The sequence below is a fragment of the Chiloscyllium punctatum genome, chromosome 14 (assembly GCF_047496795.1).
Source record: "Chiloscyllium punctatum isolate Juve2018m chromosome 14, sChiPun1.3, whole genome shotgun sequence".
Lineage (NCBI taxonomy): Eukaryota > Metazoa > Chordata > Chondrichthyes > Orectolobiformes > Hemiscylliidae > Chiloscyllium > Chiloscyllium punctatum.
Window position 1 is genome coordinate 4,370,776 of NC_092752.1, and position 25,914 is coordinate 4,396,689.

The 25,914-nt window shown below is 46.0% G+C and overlaps 1 protein-coding gene across 7 annotated transcripts in view; it reads left to right on the forward strand.

Moving 5' to 3' along the window:
• Positions 1 to 25,914, forward strand: part of LOC140485559 (electrogenic sodium bicarbonate cotransporter 1-like) — a 219,164-nt gene that overhangs the window by 69,604 nt on the left and 123,646 nt on the right. For 2 of the 7 annotated variants that reach the window (XM_072583787.1, XM_072583789.1), the window contains exons 4-11: positions 954 to 1,086; positions 3,742 to 3,902; positions 4,823 to 5,002; positions 7,706 to 7,801; positions 12,979 to 13,055; positions 16,197 to 16,354; positions 17,209 to 17,296; positions 25,243 to 25,397. In XM_072583787.1, the coding sequence (XP_072439888.1) occupies positions 954 to 1,086; positions 3,742 to 3,902; positions 4,823 to 5,002; positions 7,706 to 7,801; positions 12,979 to 13,055; positions 16,197 to 16,354; positions 17,209 to 17,296; positions 25,243 to 25,397 (1,048 nt within the window). The remainder of the gene's footprint in view (positions 1 to 953; positions 1,087 to 3,741; positions 3,903 to 4,822; positions 5,003 to 7,705; positions 7,802 to 12,978; positions 13,056 to 16,196; positions 16,355 to 17,208; positions 17,297 to 25,242; positions 25,398 to 25,914) is intronic. The other 5 variants (XM_072583790.1, XM_072583792.1, XM_072583791.1 and 2 more) reach the window with 3 other exon arrangements.

Consider the following 25,914-nt stretch of genomic DNA (forward strand, 5'->3'; position numbering starts at 1 on the left):
TCCTCCCTCATAGCTCCATAGTTCCCTTTATTCAACTGAAATGTTGTCACTACCGATTGTACCCTCTCCCTCTCAAATTGCAGATTGAAGCTTATTGTATTATGGTCACTACTTCCTAATGGCTCCTTCACTTCGAGGTCCCTGATCAATTCTGGTTCGTTGCACAATACCAGATCCAGAATTACCTTCTCCCTGGAGGGCTCCAGCACTAGCTGTTCTAAGAATCCACCTCAGAGGCACTCCACAAAGTCTCTTTCTTGAGGTCCAATACCATCCTGATTCTCCCAGTCTACCTGCATGTTGAAATCCCCCATAACAACTGTAGTAACATCTTTGCGACAGGCAATTATCCCAGGGGTGCTGGAATAATTTCATTCTCCTGTACATGTCTTTCCCAGCTCCGTCACCACCTTGTGTTGTAACAAGGCCTTGAACTCCATAACAGAGAATGGTCAGTGGGACGTAACAATGTCAGATGAACAGGGAATGTTAATTATAGGCTGGGACATTCATCATGAGGCCCTGTACCTCTGGACACTAGAAGAGAACGTGAGCCTCCCATCCTTGTTAATAACTCGTCCCACTTCCCCTCTTCCTCTGTAATTCTCTCCAACCCTATATCTCTCCGAGATATCTGCCCTCCTCCAATTCTGGCCTCATGAGCAGCCCAGATTTTCTTAACCGCACCATTGGTGGCTGGGCTTCCACCTGCCTGGGTCCTGAACTCTGGAATACTGTCCTCCTAAACCTTATCACCTCTCTCTCTCTCGCACTTTAACACACTCTACCTAGCACACACATCTCTGGTCCCCTTCTCCTTTATGGAGCTTAGTGTTAAATCTTTAGGTGGGTTTTTGTTTCTTTGAAGCACTCTGCGGATGTTGGTAATGGCGTTAAAGGTGCTATGTTAATGCGAGCCATTGTTGTGAAATGCAGTAACTTTGTCTTTGCAGTCTCACCTGCTGCTGAGAGGATTCGCTTCATCTTGGGGGAGGATGACGAAAGTCCAGCCCCACAGCTCTTCACGGAATTGGATGAACTCCTGGCCGTGGATGGACAGGAGATGGAATGGAAGGAAACAGCCAGGCAAGCAAACCTTCTCCTGTTCAGAAAAATCCCAGATGAGGAACCAGTTTCTGTGAGCTCAGGATGACTCACAGGCGATACTGGAGTGCTTTTGACATGTACCCATTGTTACAGCGCAAGGGTATCGAGCGGGTAATTTGTACAAAGCAAGCTGCACCAAACAGCAAAGGATCGGACGATCTGTTTCTGAGATGTTAGTTGAGGCATACGTAGTGCCCACAGATTTTAGATATAGTTTCAGCCAACACCTGACAGACAGGGAAACCCGTCCATTGTGTCAGTGTCAACTGTTTGTACCATGAGGATTCTCACACCAGCTGTAAGGTTGGAGTCTGCACTCTGTGCACCATCAGATCTTGAGAGCTTCTACACTGAGCCAGTTATCACATTCGACCTTCCCCTCCCTTCCAAGAGTTTGTGATTTTCATTGTCATCAATCTATTCAAGATCGACCTTCTCTAGAACAGGGATAAGGAGAAACAGTTTCAGTCGGAGAGTGGGGAATCGATGGAATTCACTGCCACAGACAGCTGTGGAGGCCAGGGCATTGAGTGTGTTTAAGACAGAGATAGATAGGTTCCTGGTTGTCAAGGGGATCAAGGGTTACGGGGAGACATGGGGTTGAGAAACTTGTCAGCCATGATTGAATGGTGGAGCAGACTTGATGGGTTGAATGGTCTTATTTCTGCTCCTATGTCTTATGGTCTTATGATCTTAAACCCTCTTTTCAGCCTCCCTGGGCCTAACCCTCAACAACCATCCCCTCTAATTTCCCCATTATCTCTCTCCATGTGTCCCAAACAAAGGTATGTTATGCATGACTCCAACCTCCTGCTAACTTAAGTCTCCACTCCCTCCAAACTGTTGAGTAACCAACTGAACATTCCTATCTCTGAAAGCACAATCGTCACCCTCCTTCTCTACAAACCTAATCGTTTGACCAATTTATCACTGCCCACTCTCCATCCACAGTTTCTCACCATGAAGTCCTTAAAAGAGGGCTCCCCAGTCTCCTATGCAAGTGCTTATGCCCTCAACGATCCCCACTTAAATGAATTATAGAACAGAATCCCTACAGCGTAGAAACAGGCTCTTCGGCCCAGCAGGTCCATACCAACCCTCCAAAGAGTAACCCACCCAGACCCATTCCCCTTCCCTACTATTCTACATTTACCCATGACTAATGCACTTAGCCTACGTATCCCTGAACATTTGGGCGGCACGGTGGCACAGTGGTTAGCACTGCTGCCTCACAGCACCAGAGACCTGGGTTCAATTCCCGCCTCAGGCGACTCTCTGTGTGGAGTTTGCACATTCTCCCCGTGTCTGCATGGGTTTCCTCCGGGTGCTCCGGTTTCCTCCCACAGTCCAAAGATGTGCAGGTCAGGTGAATTGGCCATGCTAAATTGCCCGTAGTGTTAGGTAAGGGGTATGGGTGGGTTGCGCTTCGGCGGGGCAGTGTGGACTTGTTGGGCCGAAGGGCCTATTTCCACACTAATCTAATCTAAATCCTTCTTCGATGTGATGGGGGTTCCGCCTCTCCCACCTTTACAGGCAGTCAATTCCAGATTCCCCATTCCCCCTCTGGGTGAGAAAGGGTTCCCTTGAAACCCTCTGCCCCTTCCCCAATCCCCGGACACTGATCCCTCCACCAAGGGGAAAAATTTCTAAAACAAAAACAGTAAATTGCTGGAGAAGCTCAGCAGGTCTGGCAGCATCTGTAGACAGAAGGCAGAGTTAATGTTTAGGCTGCAGTGACCCTTCTTCAGAACATTGTTATCACCGAGATAAAATTGTCTGTTCGATGCGGTTCCTGCCTCGGTCTCGGACTTCTCTGCTCCAAGAAAAACAACCCCAGTCTGTCCCATCCCTCTCCATAACTGGGACTCTCCAGGCCAGGCAACATCCCAGGAAATCTCCTCCCTAGTGCAATCACATCCCTCCCACTGTGTTGATTCCAGAGCTGTTGAAGAAACTGTCAGCTCTCTCCTGATATTTATTAATGGAGTGATTGACAACTCCATTGTGTTAGACTAGATTAGACTCCCTACAGTGTGGAAACAGGCCATTTGGCCCAACAAGTCCACGCTGACCCTCTGAAGAGGAGTAACCCATCCAGACCCATTCCCCTACCTTATATTTTCCCCTGACTAATGCACCTAACACTATGGACAATTTAGCATGGCCAGTTCACCTGACCTGCACATCTTTGGACTGTGGGAGGAAACCAGAGCACCCGGAGGAAACCAGCACAGACACGGGGAGAATGTGCAAACTCCACACAGTCAGTCGCCTGAGGCAGGAATCAAACCCGGGTCTCTGGCGCTGTGAGACAGCAGTGCTAACAACTGACTCACCATGCCACCCAGCGGGTGAGTGGGAAAGGGAAACTAGCCTGTGGTTTAATTCCTAAGCTACAACAAAGCAGGGTTTATTCACTTAGCAGAGGCTTTGCATTAGGAGCTGGGTCTACAGCACAGCCTCCCAAGAACAGCAGGCTCAGTGAGCAGAGGGTCATTGGAGGGCTTGTAAAATTGTGAAGGGTGGTCTCTGAGTGTGACCGTTGAAGAAAACCACTTCCATTCTGCCCAGGATACGCAAGGTCACTGGAGGTAGACATGCTTTATATTTAAAGCTTTCCTTGCTGTCCAATAGGTGGATCAAATTTGAAGAGAAGGTTGAAGAAGGGGGTGAGCGATGGAGCAAACCTCATGTGGCCACGCTGTCCTTGCACAGTTTATTTGAACTCCGGACGTGTATAGAGAAGGGACTGGTCCTGCTGGATCTGGAAGCTTCGACACTCCCACAGATTATTGGTATGTTTCTACAACTCAGCACCTGGGGACATCCCGGACCCTCAGCTTACGTTCATAAAGGTGCTATATCAATGCATGGTGTATGAATATACAATTTCAGTGCAGTTCCTGAAGGAGTGCTACACTGTTGGAAATGCCATCATTTAGATGGAACATTGAACTACAGTACTACTGTAGCATGATGTGTCTCTGTTTCATTCATATTCTGTGTGCCCCCCCTCCTGCCAGATGAGTTTAAACCCCTCCCAAAAACACTAATAAACCTTCCTGCAAGGATGTTGGTCCCGATGTGGTTCAGGTGCAAACCATCTTGTTTGTGCATGCCCTTAAAAATGGTCCCAGGGATCTAGGAACCTAAAACCCTCCATCGAGCCACACATTTGTCTGCCCTATTATCCTATTTCTATACTCACTAGCATGTGACACCAAGAGAAATCCAGAGATTATGAACATTTGAGGTCCTGCTGTTTAATCGACTGCCTAGCTCCCTGAATTCTTGATGTAAGACCATATTCCTCACTTTGGTACCAACATGTACCACGAGCTGTAACCCATCACCGTCCCTTTTCAGGATGGCCTGCAGCTCCATTTGCCCTCCCAGTTCAGGATGAGAATGAGAGTTTTCACCAGCCAGTATTTCTGAGAATGGACGGTCAGGTCTTTTATTTACAGCTGCTAGTTTTGTGGAGCTTACTGTGTGCAAATTGACTGCTGTTTCCTACATTCCAAGACCGACCGCCCTTTAGAAATACTTCATTGGCTGTAAAGTGTGTTTTGAGGACATGAAAGAGGCAAGAGCAATGCAGGTTCTGTATTGATGGTGCCTGGTAACTTTGTCACAGCAGAGTTCGGAATTGGGAGCTGGCTTCCTGACCCCTCCAGGGGGAGGGGATTGACCCTTTCTTCCTGTGTTTTGGCAGAGACAATCATTGATAACCAAATTGCTCACGGGCTTTTAAAAGCCGAGCTGAAGGAGAAGGTGACCTACACGCTCCTGCGCAAGCATCGGCACCAGACGAAGAAATCCAACCTCCGCTCACTGGCTGAAATTGGGAAGACGGTGTCGAGTGCAAGTAGGCTGTTTTCCGCCTCGGATAATGGTAATGCTGGTGCCAATTTGCTGCAGTAACCTCCCCCACCCCCCCACCACCCCCCCCCCCCCCCCCCAGCCCCACCAACTCCTGTTACTGTCTACCAGCCCCACTGCTCCTCTTCAGCCCTGACGTCCTCCCTCATCATCCTCCATGTATGGTCTCATATCATATGAAGGAAACATCACCCCAAAAGAACAACTTCATGGAGACTCTTCACCCATGGGCGAGGGTGCAGGTAGGGGCAGCTCCAACAACCTCTGAACCCTGCCCCGACCTCCCATTCCACCCCCCCCCTACCTATTATTAGACACTACATCCAGAGTATCGCAATGTCCAAACATCTTATTAAGATAATACGCCAACCAGGAGGGAAGTGTAGACGATTAGGACAAAATGGCATTTCCTTCTATGGAATGTAAGAAACAAAGGAGGCCATTCAGCCCCTCAAATCAGTTCCAGATTCTGCTTCACCGTGACTGCTCTGCATTCCAACTTCACTCTGTAAAATCCTTAACCAATAAATTTCTGTCAAGTCTCCCAACTCCCACAATCCCAACAGTCCGAAAGCGCTTCAGGGAAGAGAGAGTTTCAGATTCCCACTCTGCTTTGTGTGGAGTAGATTAGAAACACACAATGGGAAAGGAATCCTTTACCCATGGGCAATTCCTCACAGAAAGCACTTGTATGCTATTACCTGATTTATAGCTTGTTCCGTCTGTTGTAGAGTTATGGATGCCAAGAGCTGTAGCAGATTGCCCTGTAGTTAGTACAAAGCCGTTCCGTATACTTTCAACTCTGACCCTTCAAACATGTTCCCAGTGTCAAGATAATTAATCAGCAGAGTTAAACTTGCCACACCTTTACAAAGACACCGAGGAGTGGAAATTGACTCCAAATGTAACCTGTCACAATAATTCAAAATGGGAAACTGTTAGCTCATTAGACCCACTAACCATTGGGTAATCTGGAACATTTGAGTCTTTTTGAGTTAATGATTTGGGTAATTTTTCTGCTAAAAGCTGCATTATCTGGCAATCCCATGCATCCACCTGCCTGGTTAGTGTATACCCTTCTTAAAATAGTTCTCGGCTACTCCTGCACCAACGTAGATCCCTGAAGATCCCATTGACCAACTGGTAAGAGACAGCAGTAATATTACACTCAGAGAGATGTCTGTTCCTCTCAGTTAGTGTTCCTGCCTCTACGCTGTAACTATTGAAATCATTTGGACTTTCAGATGGCGTACTGGTTGACTGGCGTAATCCCTGGTGGGAAGTTCATTGTTTCTTTCTTGTGGATTGTGGAGTCACATGGCACAGGCGGAGACCATTTGGCCCATCATTTCCTCTGCCATGCCTCTTAACAGAATGATCAAATTACACCCACTCCCCTTGTTCTTTCTCCATAGAGCAGCAAATGGAGTCTTGCTCCAATTCTCCCTTTGGAAAGTTCTTTAATTTTTGCAATAAAGTGATTTAAAACCTGCAAACATAAAATAATATCAAACAATAATGAAGATATTTTCTTATAGTAATATTTTAAATGATCTATTACAACAAGATATATATACATATATAAATATATATATATTTATCACTGAGCTCCTCATGTGTACTGATTGGAGCTGGAGTGGACGGTGTTATAGAAATCACCAGTCAGTCACTACCCCATCTTTGGGTATGATCACCATACATGAAATCAATTGGAGCATTGGTAATGGAGTTGGTTAGATCTCAGTTTATTCATTGGGGTGAATCTTGTGAGGTTCTGGCTGACTGTACTGATCCAGACTATACTGACATCATGGAAACTCGGTTTCTCAACAAACCCCAACCCCTTGGGGGGGTGCAATGTTACAGATTTGTGACATTCCATTGACAGAATCAACAATACATGACCATTCCGATACACCACCTCCCAACGCCCTGATCCACATGCTCCACCAAGTAAAATTCAACATCAGGAGGTCAACCTCACCAGCTTCACCCTGACATATACTGGTTGTGAATTACTCAAATGCTGATAATGATGTGGGTTTTTGAATATGATTTTAAGTTACATATCCTTCATGTTTTTAGTGAAGGAGCGATACTGAAAGTAGATTGTAATTCAATAACTCATGACCTGATTGGCTAGAATAACTTTGTGGAACCCTGAATTATCTCAGTCAAAGTAATTTTCCAAACTGTCAAAATGAATACATTAGGCCTTTATTCTACAAGATGGATTAACAAACCTAAGGATATGTAATTAATATTTTGCATCTTAATTCATTTTGCTTCTTAAACATTATTGACCAGGGTTGACTGTTCACTTGTCATCTTCAGGTTTATAGTGAGATTTCTCCCAATATTGGAAACAGTTTGCAAATGTGAAATATTTTGAATACATTTGCGCATTTAAAGTATCGGACTACATTTGAATATTTGTAAGATTGGAATAATAATTTCCGAAGGTTTTGGAGTACAACACATTCCCTGGTTAACTGAGTTTGACAAGCAATATGACGAGATATGAGATTTGATCTGTTGATTTTGTTCCTTGTAATTGTCTGATATTTGAGATTGCTGGTCTAGAAATTCCTCCTCTTGACTGTCCTTTTTTGCTGTAAATCAAATTTCCTGCTGCTGTTGCTAGATTTTTCTCTTTCTCTCGCCTTTGCCTTGCTGCCGTGCTCTCTCCATCTCGCTATCGATGGCCTCCAATAAGCTTGCAGTCCGCTCAAGAACTCTGTACCTTGCCTGGCATTTCGATGCGCAGACCAGGACCTCCAAGCCCAGCAGAGCCTAAGCATGGCACTGCTCAGTAAGTCCAACACTTACCAGCGAGGGGAGTGGTGGGGGAGGGGGGTACAGTGTGATCTGAGCTACAAGGAGACCAACTGAGCAATAGTAACCTGCTCATTTTATTCATTTGTGCTCTTGTGCATCGACTGAGGTTGTATTACATCAAGTATAGAGGATTAACGGGTGATTGAGTTATAGAGTCTACAGCACTGAAACAGACCCTTTAGTCCAACTTGTCTACGCCATCCAAGTTTCCCAAACTAAACTGGTCCCATGTTCTTGCGTTTGGCCCATATCCCTCTAAACCTTTCTTATTCATGTACCTGTCCAAATGTACACTACTTCTAGCATTTCATCCCACACACAAGCCATCCCCCCCCCAATCTCTCACCTCCCTTTCTATCCTTCCTGTAGCATTTGTATCCTGGAACATTAAGCTGCCAGTCCTGCCCATTCCTGAGCCATGTTTCTGTAATTGCTATGATATCCCAGTCCCATGTTCCCAACCATGCCCTGAGTTCATCTGCCTTCCCTGTTAGGCCTCTTGCATTAAAGTTAATGCAGTTTAATATATCAGTCCTACCTCCTTCTTTGCCAAGCTTTTGTCTGCCTTGACTATTTGACTTGCTTCCCTTATCTACTGTACCAGCCTCAGTCTTTTTCCTTTTCTCACTACTGTTTTGGTTCCCACCCTCACCCTTACTCATCTAAAGCCTCCCCAACAGAACTAGCAAAACTCCATACATTTGTCCCCTTCCAACATAAGTGGACCCCCCTCCACTTGTCCCTCTTATCCAGGTCATTTCCATCCCAGAAGAGATTCCAATGATCCAAAAATGCACAACCTTCTCCCCTGCATCAGATCCTCAGCCAAACATTCATCTGCTCTATCCTCATATTCCTACTCTCACTAGCCCGTCACACCAGGAGTTATCCAGATATTACTACCCTCGAGAACCTACATTTTAACTTCCTGCCTAGTTTTCTGTATTCTCTCTGTAGAACCTTATTCCTTTTCTAACCTCTGTCATTGGTACCAACATGTCCAACAACCTCCTGCTGCTCCCTGTCCCCTTTGAAATATTCTGTACCTGCTCTGAGATATCCTCAATGCTGGCACCAGGGAGGCAACACACCATTCTGATGTCACACTGACACCCTTACTCACTATTGTAAATTTACAAAGAAAAACAGATTAAGGCTTAGAGGTTTTAATAAGTCTTAAAATCAAGCAAAAACCAAAGGCCGTTCTTTTCCCCTGGAGTTTCAGGCAGTGATTTAGTTTGAAATCACTGATAGCTCTTGCAGCTGCCCCTAATGTTGGATGTTAGAGCCCACCCACCCCCCAACACATCAGCTATGAAACTGTACTGCATGTTGGTTATTTCAGTGTAACCCAATCTCCAAAGCCCTTGTGCGATTTCTCAGCCTGACAGCTGTGAAACTACACTGTTAACTGCTCCACAAAAAGCCGATCTCTGAGCCTTATGCAACTCCTCAGCCTCCAACCTTGCTAACTGGTCACTGTCCTGAAACACTCACTCCTTCCTCCCTTCCAAAGCGTCTTTTTTTAAAAAGTTCCAAAAACAATGCAAAACTTATGAAAACAGTGATTACGGCCCCAAGGATATGAGTAAATCCAAACCAAGAGCAGTTCTCACAGCCATGATCCTCTCCCAACCACCATTAGACATGAGGGGCTGAATGGCCTCCTCCTGCTCCTATGAAAAGTACAGCTGTCTCAGAGATATTACCACAGCATCAGGTAGTTTTGTTACGGCTGAATTATGGAGCATTTGGGAGCTCTGTGACCGGGACCTCAGTGGCTGTAGGATTGGTGGAGGCCTAGTTTTACCCCACCCACTGAAGACTCAGATTGCACTGAGTACAAAGCCAGGCATTTCAGCTGACGCCCATAGAGTTTGATGGTGACGCCCATAGAGTTTGATGGTGACGCCCATAGAGTTTGATGGTGACGCCCATGGAGTTTAATGGTGATGCCCATAGAGTTTGGTACTGATGCCCATGGAGTTTGATGCTGGGTGAGTTTTCTACTGGAAACGTGAACCCATCCCGCGTTGGCATTACCTTATGAACTGCTGGCAGAGCCTTCAATGGGGTAATGTTAGCGAGAGTCTGTAATCATAGGCCTCAGCTTATTGACCTCCCATAACCCTCCACCCTAAACCTCCCAACACTCACCTACTACAACCCCCCGTCCCATCCCAGCACAACCCTCACTTCCCACCCCCCCGAGAATGGATCTGCTGGGGTGTGAGCTCCATTTTCCCCCAACTCCCCCATTAACCTCCACCCCTTAAAGTTCCCCAGCATGGACTTGCTCTCTGTACCACAATCTCTCAGTAGGTGTGCTATCCAGCTCCTTTAACATAGGTAAGGCACAGCCCTTGAAGTCCTAGTCTAACTGATAAGGAGGAGAATGGTTGGGTGTTGAGCCCATTCTGTCTCAATGTGACTGCGACAATATTGACCTGGAGGGTAGGCTGTATATACTGCCTTCAGCGGTATAGCACAGGACCTCTGGTATTTCAATCCAGCCCTCACTTCAGTTCTAAAGTATGAGATCCAGCCACATGTTCTCAGAACAGAGCAGATGTTATCAAGTGGCCTTTTGTTATAAGTAAGTCTTTATAGGGATGGTTATTAGTGATTGTAGGGAAAGTCTGTCCTGACCATTTATTTCAACACTCTGCTCTCCAGAATGAAGGTAACCAGAACCTTGAAACAGCAGCTGGCCCCACTACATTTTCTTAAAAATGTGTTGCTGGAAAAGCGCAGCAGGCCAGGCAGCATCAAAGGAACAGGAGAATCGACGTTTCGGGCATAAGCCCTTCTTCAGGATCTCCAACATCTGCAGTCCTCACTTTTTCCACTACATTTTCTTACCAGCCTGAGATTTGGCAGTGCACTCATCCAGCAGTAAATATCTGTACCCTCACACAGCCAGAGGCCACTTTAAACCAGGTCCGACAAGCTGACTGGGGTTGAAACTGCAGCAAATAAGATGGCATTGGTACCACGATGTAGGTGACTTGGAGTGAATCTGTTTCAACATAGCTTGAAGTGTATCTGTTTAGAGTCATTTCGCCTCAGATTTTTAAAGCTTTACGATTCATTCTGGGAGGCTCAAGGTATGCAATCACAAGTTGTACAGAGACTATTTTTTTCCTCAAGAAATGGTTCCTTCCTTCGCTGCGTGGATGGGTTAATGGAAACACAAAACTGAGTTTGGGCTTCCTGTCACGTACTCCAGGGTGGGTGCTCTCTCCTCCCTGGGTGAGCATGAGTGTCTTACCCACAGCAACAGCCTGAGGTGCAGTGGGTGCAGCCCATTAACCAGCAGTCCCCCGCCTCCATTCCCACTCTTGGGCTTGCTGGCCTACAGGCGAGTATCGAGGATACTGGCAAACTCTTTGGAGGGTCGGTCTAGACTTGATGGGCCGAATGGCCTGAATCCACACTGTAGGGATTCTATGGGGGAGCACTCACAGTTGAAGGTAAGATGTTGTGGATTTGACTTTGAATAATGCCCACTTGTGCCCTCAGGTGGATCCCAACAGAGCAAAGGCGTTCCTCCCGGTGAATGGGCCAATGTTTATTCCCTAATTAGAGACAAAAATATTATTTTTAAAAAGTGCTTGTTTAAGTTATTAAAATTCTATTGGTTAAGTGTTAATTCAGTCATTTAGATCAAATTTAACTCCCTAAAGATGAAAACAGCAATAAGTAAATCCAGCGAAACAATTGTAACAATGGCTTCCATCAGACCCTCAGAAATGCCTTTCCCAAAATAAAGCCACTTCTCTGCAGCATTTTTTTTGCTAACCTGCCTTAAAAGTTAATAGCAATATATTAATGACAAGACCAATGTTTATCTAATAACTGTTTAACCATTTAGGGTTTTACATCCCTACCCTGAATTAATGCCACTAAATATGACCTTGTTCTCCCATTGGTGTCTGTGGGACCTTGTTGTGAGCAGGTTGGTTGATGTGGTTTCTGCAGTGTAACAGTGACTACACTGCAAAGGTAAAGCCTCCTTGGCTGCAAAATACATTGGGATATTCTGGGGTTGGAAAAGACAGTGTACAAATTGCTAATCTTTCTTTAATCCTGGGCCCAGTCCACAGTAGTTTTTGGAGATGCAACTTAGGAAGAGACTCTGACTCTCCCGGGAGGAAGTGAAGGTTTTCCCGCATCTTGCAAGAGGATTCACAGCCAACTGTTGTGTGTCTAAGACAGTACTGCCCGCTGTAATCCACACCTCTCTGCCGATAGCCTCAAGCTCCTTGCAGCAACGTGGAGGGATCTGCAGTCCCACGGAATGGGAATGCAGCGTCAAGGTGGTTCCTGCAGCTACACATTGAAGTGCTGGCCTTCTCCCCAGCTTCCCAGGACTCAGTCCCAGGGTGACACTGGTGGCAGGCGTGTTGCACAGTCATAGGAGGACCCCATAGTTTCACCAGAGATTCACCGAGGAGTGAATCCTCCACCGCAGAATAACTCCCAACGTCTGTTTCAGTACTTACGGACCTCTCCTCCACCCAAGACATCTCCCCACACCTTCGGGGTGTTGCCTTTGGCCATAGAGTCACAAAACCAGAGACATCCACAAGCTGCAGAAGCCCATGCAGCAATTCCTGAGCTTCTCAGCTCCCAACGATGAGTGATCAATGGACAGTGAGGGGCATGCTACACTCACACAGGTTAGGGATCTCCCAGATTTTAGCATGGGGCCCTCCTCACTGAGTTCACACTCCACTCAGGAGACTCAAACATCCAACTGGGGCATTCAGGAGGGGATTGGATGATGATATGGATAGAAATGGGGCACATGGATGTGGAGAAAAGGCGGGGAATTGGCATTAGGGGATAGAAGCAGTGCAGGCACAGTTGGCTGAATAGCCTCCCTCCGGGCCACATCAGTTTTGCGATTCTGTGAAAACCCATTTCCAGCAGTGGGGAAGAATTGAGGAAAAAGATTTCTGTGCAATGCAACATGCACTCAAAAGAAAAGAGACAAGAGTAGCCAGTAATCGAGGCTTGCATGCTTTGATTTTTCTCTCTCAGAATCTATTCTTCAGCTGCATGCTTTCCGTCTGTGTTCTGGATGGAGTTGCCCTGGATAACAATGAGAGTTCTGTTTTAATTCCTGTCATTGGGTTTCCATTCCAGGTAGCCCCGGATTAACCCATCGGAACTTGACTACAGGGAGCATGAACGATATCTCGGACAAACCAGACAAGGATCAGGTGACTGTGGGTGAGGGTTGGGAGGGGAGGCTCTGAAGACAGAAATGATACAGCTTTCAGAAGACTTCACAAAGTCACAACTTTGGGAACATCCAAGAAAAAACCCAAATTGGCCAGCCTGGAAGTTACAGCCCTCAATACCTTCACTCATTGTCAGAGAGTTTGTGTTATTAATGTTTTCAGTGAATGTGAACATTGCTGTTTGGGCGAGACAAGTCACCCTTTGACAACCCGGTGGTGGTTTGCTGCAGTCTGTATTGTTGGGGCACATTCACAGAGCAGGTTTTGTTTTAGTTATTTATTCCTGGGTGTCACTGGCTGGGCCAGCATTTATTCCCTGTCCCTAGTTACCCCTTGAGAAGGTGGGGGTGAGCTGCCTTCTTGACCCGCTGCAGTCCACATGCTGTAGGTAGACCCACAATGTCCTTAGGGAGGGAATTCCAGGATTTTGAAGCAGCAACACAGGAGGATATATTTCCAAGTCAGGATAGTGAGGGGCTTGTAGGGGAACTTGTAGGGTGGTGTTCCCAAGTATCTGCTGCCTTTGTCCTTCTAGGTGGAAGTGGTTGTGGTTTTGGAAGGAGCTGTCTGAGGATCTTTGGTGGATTTCTGCAGCGCACCTTGTATATGGTACACACTGCTGCTACTGAGCATTGGTGATGGAGGGAGTGGATGTTTATGGATGTGGTGCCAATCAAGTGGCTGCTTTGTCCTTCTTGAGTGTTGTTGGAGCTGCACCCATCCAGGCAAGTGCAGAGTATTCCATCACACTCCTGACTTGTACTTTGTAGATGGTGGACAGGCTTTGGGGAGAGAGGAGTTGAGTTAGTCGTCACAGTATTCCTGTGAAGGAATATTTGGGAGGGAGTTCCAGGATTTTGACCCAGGGAGAAAGGGATAATGTATTTGTCAGAATGATGTGAGACTTAGACCTTCAAACCCGTTAGGATGCATTTAATATAGTAATTTGGTTACAATTAGTATAATGTCTGGTGATGCCTTTTGCTTTGTCTTAATAAAAAATCCTTGCTCTTGTTTTCAAATTCCTCCATGGTTTCGTCAAACCCTACCTGAGTCACCCCTCCAGCTCCACAACACTCGTGTTTCTCTGATTGTCACCCCGATGCATTTTCCAAATCTAATCACTTCGTCATTGGTGGTTGTGTTTCCAGCTTTTGAGGTGCTAAGCTCTACACTTCTCTTGCTAACCCCTTCCCCGTCTCTCTAAGGCATTCCTTACAACCTCCACACACTTTCCTGTTTCCTTCTTGGTTGATTCAGTAATGTACCACAGGACATTCTGTTACACTTACAAGGTTTTTGCCGTAAATGTTGGGAGCTCTGCACAGAAGGTCCTGCGGTGCTGTTTGAAACCGCAGTCTGCATTTAGTCTCCTCCAACCGTGCCCTGATTGCTCACTTGCACTGACTCTGCAGGGTTGACACATGTGTGTGGTTCTGACCTTGTATTCTTCACTGGTCTTGGCAGTGAGCCGTACCGAAAGCAGTTCCCACTCCCTCTTCGGAGGCTAAAGCTTGGCAATGAACTGGATCAGTACCTAGTGGTGTTCGCTCTGATTCTTGAACGGTCATGTCAGAAATCTCAGTCCCCAATGGTGCTCACTGCCTGGGTGCCACCCCTAACCTGGCCCTGAAAGCCCCCAACCCAGAACACAACAGCTTCTCCCCAACCCAACTTCCCCTGCACTCTCCCCCGTCAAACACTCGGGCCCCTTTGGGGATCGGTTATTCAGAATCCTGAACATACAACACTCTTGTTATATTCCCACGCTCCCTGATTGTGACTCCTTCATCTCATCCCCATGAATGCCATTTACACTGTCCCTTTCCATGGTGACCGATAGTCCAACAATGAAATGGACAAACTAACTGGGCATTACCAAAGAGGGTAGTGTTTACATTCAGAGTGCCACAAGTCAACAAATTATTGTCGTCCTTTCTGTGTGACAAGTGGACACTGCTCGTCCCGAGCCAGAAAGAAGATTTGTTTCCCCACACTCCTGTGAAAATCTCTGACCTCTTTTCAGCTGCCAAGAAACTATAAAGCAGCAGGAGTTGAAGAAAGGAGGATTTACATCAGGCCTTGACCATGAGGTGACCCAAGGATGGGTCTGGTTGCCTTGGAGATAGTTTTACAGGAGTCAGAAACTTCTCAAAGGAACCATGAGATGGAGGGGTGGGATTTATTCCCAGTGAAAGAGCTGTGGCTGAGGAGAACTGACCACAGATGGAGCAGCTGAAGGAGACTCCCGTGGTGAACAGAGGGGGACAGCATGAGATCCTCAACTCTCTCTGTTTGTAACAAAACTGTCAGTCCAAAGTGCATTACTAATAACTTAAAATCTTGTTAACCCTTTTCATTGCTGATTTCTTCAAACATAGTGATTTACAGCAACATTTCAAAACCAAACATTTAAACAGTACCAGAGGACAAGGATCAATGGATTTCTCCTACCCAATTTTCCTTCAATTCTCATCCTCAAAGAGCTACTTCTTTGACCAATCATTTCAGTCATCTTATCTTCTGTGGCTCAGTGCCATACTCTGCAAGATAATCCTCTGGAAAGCACCCTGCTCTGTTCGAACTATGTGTGGTTGCTGTGTAAATGTAGGCTGGGTGGCTGTTTATTGATTTAATGATTAGATTGACTGTCTGCTATTTATGAGCACAACTTTTTGTCTCCCCCACATCTCCTTTGATTTATCATAGTATTGAATCTTCCAACATTTTGGAGAAAGTGGTAAATTAGCAAGTGTCTCTCAGGGCATTAATTCCCTGTTGTGTTACACTGAGTGTGTCTCTGGGCAATAATTACCTGTTGTGTTACACTGAGTGTGTCTCTGGGCAGTAATTACCTGTTGTGTTACACTGAGTGTGTCTCTGGGCAATAATTCCCTGTTGTGTTACACTGAGTGTGTCTCTGGGCAGTAATTACCTGTTGTATTACACTGAGTGTGTCCCTGGGCAGTAATTCCCTGTTGTGTTACACTGAGTGTGTCCCTGAGCAGTAATTCCCTGTTGTGTTACACTGAGTGTGTCCCTGAGCAGTAATTCCCTGTTGTGTTACACTGAGTGTGTGTCCCTGGACAGTAATCACTTGTGGGTTTTTTTTTACTGTAGCTCAAGAACAAGTTCATGAAGAAGCTCCCACGTGATGCAGAAGCGTCCAATGTGCTGGTGGGTGAGGTGGACTTCCTGGACATTCCGTTTATTGCCTTTGTACGTCTGCAGCAAGCTGTGATGCTGGGTGCTCTGACTGAGGTTCCCGTGCCAACCAGGTGAGGATGCTGTGACAGGACCTTTCACCCTGCCAGGTCCCCAAAGTTCCTCTGTGAAGACCAACATGTGTCATCATTGTCAGTGACTCAGTGTGGAGCCCGCTCACCCCTGACTCTCAGGGTTATAGCTTCAAGTCCCACATCATAAAGCCGAGTGCAGGTTCCAGACTCTCTCTTGCAGTGCAGAACCAAGGGAGCATTACACCTTTGGAAACGCTGTCTTTCCATTGACGTGTTAAATGGAGGTCCCCCCTCCCATGAGGTAGATGTTTTGTAATTTAACCTCCATGTTTGTTACATTTCAATCATGACCTCAAGAGGAATGTGTGTCTAATTGGCAGGGAAGTGATTTAGGACAGTTTGACGTGCCAATAAACAATGCTATCTAAATTCACCAGCTTCTTTCCTTCCTGTGGATTTGTGAGATGTTTTCCCAAAGTGTCCTTGGGAAATGTACAACTCAATATCTGCTTAAAGGAGGAGAGAGCAGTAGGTAGACTGAGTGGTTTCAGAACAAAACTTCAGAGGGTAGCCAGCCAGCTGAAGTTGGGCGAGAAAGCACAGAAAGTGAGGGAAAAGCTCAGCAGGTCTGAGAAAGAGTCACTGGACCCGAAACGTTACCACTGATTTCTCCCCACAGATACTGCCAGACCTATTGAACTTTTCTAGCAACTTCTGTTTTTGTTTCTGATTTCCAGCATCCGTAGTTCTTTTATATTTGGCTGAAGTTGGGATGTGTGGTACTGGAGGAGTGTGGAGATTTTGGAGGAATATGGGGCTGATAACATTGGGTAACTGAGCCACTTTGTTTCTGAACTGTTTGAGACTTACACCATTATTATGTTGCTGTCTAGGTTTCTGTTTGTTCTGCTTGGACCTAAAGGCAAGGCAAAATCATACCATGAAATTGGGAGAGCAATCGCCACACTCATGTCTGATGAGGTGAGGGTTATGGACATGTTGTCTATCTGTGATGTCAACACATATTACTGGGAGCTGTGCCTTACAGAGTGTGCAACAAAGATCTATTGGACTTCCTCCAAGATCATCTGATGAGGAAGGATTGATTAGAGTGAGGAGATTGAGATGAATGAGTTTGAGTGACGTTACTGAGGTGGAATTAGACGATATCAGTGAGGGCACAACTATGAGGGTGGGAGTTCATCTTGGGATCAAATGTATCACTGGTCAGGAATAGACCGTCTTAATCTAGACTCTTCAAAGATTCATGGTCAATGAAGTGTTGATATATCACAAGGATGCAACAGGCACTATATAAATATAAAACCTCTTTATTCAAAGACTTCCAGGCTTTGGAGAAACAGCACCCATGATGAACTCTGTCATGATTAGAATCTAAATCTTCCCATCTTTGGAGTGTTGGAGGCAGGCATGTGTCTGATGATGAAGATCAGTATCTCAAACAGTCCTGGTGCATTGACCTCCATGGAGAATGCCCAGGAACTTTCAACTCCCAATTCTGGTTTTTATTTAGCTGAAGTTGGGACGTGTGGGACTGGAGGAGTGTGGAGATTTTGGATGAGCATGGAGCTGTTGGAAGCGCTGGGCTCCTCCGTCTGTAACTTTGAGTCAGAGACTGCAGGCATATTTGACTAATGTTCCTGAATTGATATCCAGGAAACATTTGACAAAATTTAGGGTGGCACAATGGCTCGGTGGTTAGCACTGCTGCCTCACAGTGCCAGGGACCCAGCTTCGATTCTACCCTTGGGCGATTATCTGTGTGGAGTTTGCACATTCTCACCATGTCTGCGCAGGTTTCCTCTCACAATCCAAAGGTGTGCAATTCAGGTGAATTGGCTGTGCTAAATTTCCTATAGGTGCATTAGACAGGGGTAAATGTAGAGTAATAGGATAGGGGAATGGGTCTGGGTGGGTTACTCTTAGGGTTTGTGTGGACTTGTTGGACTAAATGGCCTATTTCCATGCTGTAGGGATTCTATGGAAATTCCTGTGCTAACTTCTGAGGAACACAAGAACTGTCTACCCCCTGACCATTCACACTGATTCCCACCCTCCTACTTACCCCCCTTACCTGATCTAAATACCCCCCATTAATTCCTGGATCATCCAAATACCCATCAGAACCTAGTTACCACCTCACTCATATGTCAAGGGTTACCGAGGGACACACAGGAAAGTGGGACTGAATCCAAAACCAGATCAGACCTGATCTTATTAAATGGAGGAACAGGTCCAACGGGCAGAATGGCTTCCTTTTACCCCAGGTCCTGTTTCTTTTTCCACTCACCATTCCCCCCCCCCCCCCCCTTACCCACTCTCCTCACCATTCCCCCCTTCACCCATTCTCTGGTTTTCACACCCACGCCAACTGATTGAATTAAAGAAAGATTAGGCCCAAGCTTTACTCACCCACCATCTGGTTCTGTTTCAATGTTTAAAAAAAAATACAATACAGCAGGAATTATTTGACATGATCACCATAAAAACATTTAGTGATTTCCCAAATCAAGCTGCTGCACCTTGAAGAATATTCCAACCGTTAGTGAGATAAACATTTTTATTCAGTAAGAATGCCTTGATCTCAAGAGTAGCTTCTGTTTAGTAACATTAATCATCCTTTTAAGTGACTACTTCCCTAGACCAATTCTTCAGCTTTGAAAAAAATTAATGTTTTCGAATTAACCTCATCCATGGCATAAAGACTCGGACAAAACAGAATGAGGTTATTCGGCCCATTGACTCCCTTTCTTTCCCACAGCCCGGTGTTTGTTCCTTTTTCATGTTTTGATGTAAGTTACAATTGAATCTGCCTTTTCAGGTCACAACAACCTGACACATTGAAATAAAAAGTTCCCCTGTGTCTCCCCTCTTGGCAGTTATCTGAAATTTATTTCCCTCAGTTACTGACCCTTTTGCCAATGGAAACCGAATAAATGGGGAGAAATTCTCAAAATCCTTTGTGGCTTTTTTAGTATCTTCTTCTCTATCGGTCTGACCCCTGGGTAAGGTGAGGAGGCAGAGTAAATATGTAAAGGAGTGATGACAAATCATCACCTTCAGTGCATTATTAATATTCAAGGCCTCTGCCAAATTATTGACTAATGAATATTTACAGAGGAGACCAGAGGATAAAAGGAATGCATATTTCACTGATAAACTCTCATGACTTGGACTTTTCTTCTCAAATTCTCTGCCTGAAGACCAACCTGACACCTCGCATCACGGTCACCACTCTGTGTAAGACAAAGGTGCACATTCCGAATCTGTCCCAGCCAGAACAGGGAGTCGGAATGCTGGGCTGTCACACTCTCTGTCCCGCCGAATGTTGGAGAAATTTGCAGGTTGATCCTTCACCTGTCTGGCCAAACGATGAATGCACATCCCTTACCCATCGGGTCTTGCTGTGGGAGCTTGTACCTGGAAGAGAGATGGTATTGACCATGCCCCTTTCTGCACCCAAACCATTTCAATCCTTTCCATAACTTTTCAGGCTCAAGTCATTTTTCACAATCTGGCCTCGTTAACTCGAGACAGTTTGTTAAAAAAAGACTACTTTCTATTGGTTAAAAACCATTTAACTTACCTTGTGGAAACAGTTTGTTGGATTGGTCATATTTTCTTTAATCTTCCACGGAATGTAAGTGCCAGGATGTGGGGAGGTCAGTACTTCTCTCTTGTCCCTAATTGCCTAGGAACGGAGTTTCTTACTCAGCCACTTAAGAGTCAGCCACATTGCTGTGGGTCTGGAGTCACGTGTAGGCCAGGCCAGGTAAGGATGGCAGATTTCCCCCCCGAAGGATGTTCCAGTAAAGGTTTTCATGATAATGGTTACTTAGTCTTCATTAGTCTGGCTTTTAATCCCAATCTTTGCTAATGCAAATTTCTTCAGGTGCTGTGGTTGGGTTTGAACTCACAACTAAGAACGTCCCCTAAACCTCTGCATTGTTAATCCCGTGACCCCACTGGACCCTCCCTCCCGAACCTGAGTATATTCAAAAGATAAAGTTTCTTTATCAAAATGGGCTCTTTGTAATGATGAGGCTCTCACCGAGCTGTGAGGAAGGAGCAGGTATTCACTACAGGGAGTCATGTGGACAGAGAGACACCACTGTGTCAAACTCCCTCTCCTTTTCCTGTTTCTCTCAGGCAGCCATGCAAATCCAATCAGTAGACATGTACCATACAATCTAATCAAATGAAAGAGTTTGCATTGGTATGGCACCTCACAAGTGAGTGGCTAACTTTGATTATGTCTGGAGATTGCATCACATGACATGCTGCCCTCAAGTGGTCAACCCAGGGGCAAAACCCAAAAAAAGCCCCAAACTCTTTTAAAGTAATTACCAAGAGTGTTTGAGCCACCTTTCCCTAATATCCCCTTCACTCTGTCTGGGTGTTGTTTACGGCAATGGCTTGGGGATTATTCTTTTAGAACATAGAAATGGCAGCACGTTACAAGTCCTTCAGCCCTCAATGTTGTGCCAACCTGTGGAACCAATCTGAAGCCCATCTACCCGACATTATTCCATTCTCATCCGTATGCCTATCCATTTAAATACCCTTAAAGTTGGTGAGTCTACTATTGTTGCAGGCAGTACGTTCCACGCCCCTACTACTCTCTGAGTAAAGAAACTACCTCTGACATCTGTCCTATATCTATCACCCCTCAGTTTAAAGCTATGCCCCCTCCTGCTAGCCATCGCCATCCAAGGAAAAAGGCTCTCCCTGTCCACCCTATTTAACCCTCTGATTATCTTATATGTCTCAGTTATGTCACCTCTCAACCTTCTTCTCTCTAATGAAAACAGCCTCAAGTCCCTCAGCTTTTCCTTATAAGATGTTCCCTCCGTACCAGGCAACATCCTAGTAAATCTCCTATGAACCCTTTCCAAAGCTTCCACATCCTTCCAATAATGCAGTGACCAGAACTGTATACAATACTCCAAGTGTGGCCACACCAGAGCTTTGTACAGCTGAAGCATGAGCTCATGGCTTCAAAACTCAATCCCTCTACCAATAAAAGCAAACACACTGTATGCCTTCTTAACAACCCATCAACCTGGGTGGCAACGTTCAGGGATCTATGTCCATGGACACCGAGATCTCTCTGCTCATCTACACTACCAAGAACCTTACCATTAGCCCAGTACTTTGCATTCCTGTTACTCCTTCCAAAGTGAATCACCTCATACTTTTCTGCATTTAACTCCATTTGCCACCTCTCAGCCCATCTCTGCAGCTTATATATGTCTCTCTGTAATCTACAACATCCTTCAGCACTATCCACAACTCCACCAACCTTAGTGTCATCCGCAAATTTACTAACCCATCCTTCTACACTCTCACCCTGGTGATTTATAAAAATCACAAACAGCAGTGTCCCCAAAACAGATTCTTGTGGGACACCACTAGTAACTGAACTCCAGGATGAACATTTCCCATCAACCACTACCCTCTGTCTTCTTTCAGCTAGCCAGCTTCTAATCCAGGATTCCTGGCTCAGAACTTTTAATCCTGAATGTGGAGGCCGTAGGGGTAAGGCGTTTGGGGGTTCATCCTGGAGGCTGGGCCCAGTTTCAAAATGTAGTGACCCTTTCTGCTTCCTGTTGTCCCAACTCAAAGCTAATGCAGGAATATTTCTCCCAGGTTTCGGTAGAGCTGGCCTGTTGAAGGTAAGGCCCCGTTATCACTAACTGTCCGATCTCCTCTATCACAGACTGGCTTCCCCAGGGGCCCTGCGTTCAGCATTGGATCAGCTCTGTAAGAACAGCCACTCGACATAAGTCAGCACACACCCAGTAGCCATCTCATACGATCGGGCACTTGGAGGGGAATAAACGTGCGGGGTGACAGAGAGAGAGAGAGCAGAGGACAATAGGACTGACTAAATCACTCAACAGAGAGTCAGTTTAGGTTTGATGGGCTGAGCGGCCTCCTTCTGCATTGTGAAAACACTGACATTCTTGATGAAGGTTGAATTAATAATGAGCTGTTCTCCAGTACGCAATACCACTCAGTGACCTGGTTTCCTTGCAGTAAAAACAGAAACACCACAACTTCACAAAGTGGGTATGTTGGCTGTAAGCTGTGGGTGAGGGGTGTGGTGGGTGGGGGGAACATCCATGTTCTCTCCACCTCCCCCCTCATTCCCCACCCCCCACTATCCCCCTACTCCACCCTGTCAGCGTTCCATTCTGGGTGCACCTTGAAACTGCTTCAAGCATTGTGTCGTCCCGGGGATGAAACCTGCTTTCTGCAGGAGACGTGATTGTTTTCTCTTGTAAAATCTGGCACAATGTCTCTTGTTCACTGAGGCTATCACTGCCTGTCACAGCCTTGTCCTATTCCGCACACTTGCTGTTGTCTCCATTGTCTGACAGCTCAGTCTCTTAACGTCCCAATTCTACCGGGTCCAGTTAAATGCTGTTGTGGCTGTTGTGTGTGTTTTTAATGCAGTCTGTTCATTGTTCAGGTGTAGGCCCACCAGTAGATGTGATACTCTAACAGTGGTGAGGTGCCAAAGTGGGGGGTGGGGAGGTCAGTGTGCTGCCTCACACATAGAAAGGACAGTGGGAAGGGCACTGCAGTGAGGAGAAATTGCGAGTGCGTCAGTATAATTAGGGCATTGTGTTTCCTTTACGAATTCAGCTACCAATGGCTTTTGTTCTCAGGTTGGTTCAGTGCCGACATATAATGTGACCCAGAGTCATGTCTTCTCTTCTTCTTGTGTGCACTTGCAACTTAATCAAGCTCTTTACTAATGACCTAATCGAGGCGTTTAGGATTACAACAGGATAGGTCATAGAGTATTAGAGATGTACAGCACGGAAACAGACCTTTCGGTCCAACCCATCCATACCGACCAGATATCCCAACCCAATCTAGTCCCACCTGACAGCACCCGGCCCATATCCCTCCAAACCCTTCCTATTCATATACCCATCCAAATGCCTTTTAAATGTTGTAATTGTACCAGCCTCCACCACATCCTCTGGCAGCTCATTCCATACACATACCACCCTCTGTGTGAAAACATTGCCCCATAGTTCCCTTTTATATCTTTCCCCTCTCACCCTAAACCTATGCCCTCTAGTTCTGGACTCCCCGACTCCAGGGAAAAGACTTTGCCTATTTATCCTATCCATGCCCCTCAATTTTGTAAACCTCTATAAGGTCACCCCTCAGCCTCCGATGCTCCAGGGAAAACAGCTCCAGCCTGTTCAGCCTCTCCCTATAGCTCAAATCCTCCAACCCTGGGAACATCCTTGCAAATCTTTTCTGAACCCTTTCAAGTTTCACAAAAACTCTCCGGTAGGAAGGAGACCAGAATTGCACGCAATATTCCAACAGTCGAGAAGCTATTTCCTCCTGTGGGGGAGACCAGAACTGGAATCCATAAATTGAATACAGTGACCAGAATCCAATGGGAAATTCACCTGAAATCTCGTTCCCCAGATGTGGAGGTGCCGGTGTTAGACTGGGATGGACAAGGTCAGAAGTCACACAACACCAGCTTATAGCCCAAAATCACAAGCTTTCGGAGCAGATTTCAAATAAATCTGTTGGTTGATAACTTGGTGTCACATGTCTTCTGACTCTTTCCCGAGAGAGTGGGGAGAATGTGGAATACATTCCCACCGGGGGTGGGCGAGGTCAAGTTAAACGAGAAATGACAGAGAAAGGGACAGCACAAAATCGGGTGAAGATGATTGGAGGAGGGACCCAAGGAGTATAAACCCACCGGGGTGTGTAACCTGTGCCCTTGCTGTACGTTCTATGCAGGAGGGATGAATTAAATTCTCGACCCAGTCATACAGCTGGTCAGTAAAGTGACCGTTCTCTCACACTTTCAGAGTCCATTAATAAATCATTATTTCCTAAGATGTTTAAATACATTTAAAAATATGTGTTTACCTAACAGGGATGTCCTGCCAAAAATAGCAGGACAAGCCAGACTGCCACAGATGTTTTCCAATTGGTCTGGTCGGAGATGTTATTGCACACCTCTGGAGCAGGTGGCACTTGAAGCTGCACCTCCTAGCTCAGAGGCATGGACACTATCACTGTGTCACAAGAGACTCCCCAGATTACTGCATTATTTTTGTTTGTTATGATATTGTTCTTATCATCCTGGGGCAACCAATTTGGAGCGACACCGTGGCTCAGTGTTTAGCACTGCTGCCTCACAGCGCCAGGGACCGGGTTCGATTCCAGCCTCGAGTGACTGTCTGTGTGGAGTTACACATTCTCCCAGTGTCTGTATGGGTTTCCTCCGGGTGCACCAGTTTCCTCCCACAGTCCAAAGATGTGCAAGTTAGGTGAATTGGCCAATAGAAATCGCCATAGTGTCCAGGGATGTGTAGGTTAGGTGCATTAGTCAGGAGTAAATATAGGGTAGGGGGAATGGGTCTGGGTGGGTTACTCTTCGGAGGGTCAGTGTGGACTTGTTGGGCCGAAGGGCCTGTTTCCACGCTTTAGGGAATCTAATCTAAACCTGTTCAGAAATGTGATGGCATGCCCCTGGACCAAGTGGGACTTGAACCCAGATTTCCTGACTCAGAGGTATGGACACTGCCATAATGCCATACTCAACCTTCAGTGAAGTGAAGGAAGGCATAACCTCCGATATCACACAACATCTAGGAGAGGCAGTGTTAGTGGCCCTACCTCTGGGCCAGGATTGAAAGAGCACAGAGATCTGGGTTGAGTGGTGGAGGGTCTGTTGTGTTTATAGAAGAGGCCAATTGACCTTCCTCTCGTTATAGACAGTCTGGATGATTCCCCCACCCCGTTCTGACATTCCTAGTTGGAACTGAGTCAGGAGCGATGAGCATTTGTGATGTTATTTGTTGGTGTTTACAATATGTGACTGGAGTTCTGCTTTTCCCTCTCGGATTGTTTAGCTGTTTCACGACATCGCCTACAAGGCGAAGGATAATGCTGATCTCCTGGCCGGAATTGACGAGTTCCTGGATGAGGTGATTGTCCTTCCTCCTGGAGAGTGGGATCCTGAGATTCGAATAGAGCCTCCAAAGTCACTCCCTTCATCCGACAAAAGGTAAAGATATCAGTGTTTGGAATGGAAATATGGACACACGAGGTAAGGAGTCCTACTCTGGAGTTGGCCCTTTATATCTGGGACTGGTCTAGATACTCAGGGTTACCAGTGCCTGGTAACTGAACTGCTCTCAAATGGTCCACACAGAGGATAGCAAAGACAATCTACTTATCAAATGGTCTCTCAAATACTGGGACTAGTATCCCTCCGCCCTTACGGGACTAGTATCCCCCCGTACAATTTGAAAGCAACGACGGGCAGTTGTCCCTAGTGCCCGGGCCAATATTTGTCATTAGTCTTAAACAAAGTCAGTGAGCGAGTTATTAATGGATCTGGTCGCCCAGTGGTTTGCTCAGTGAGGGACAGATTGATTGTCCAAAGGCATGAGATCAAATCCCATTATAGGACCTGAATTTAAGTTCAATTAACTGAATGAACAAAACCTAATCTCATGGTGCTGACTGTGAAACGACTGAAATCTTGTAATACCCACTCACTCCAGAACGTCATTCCAATC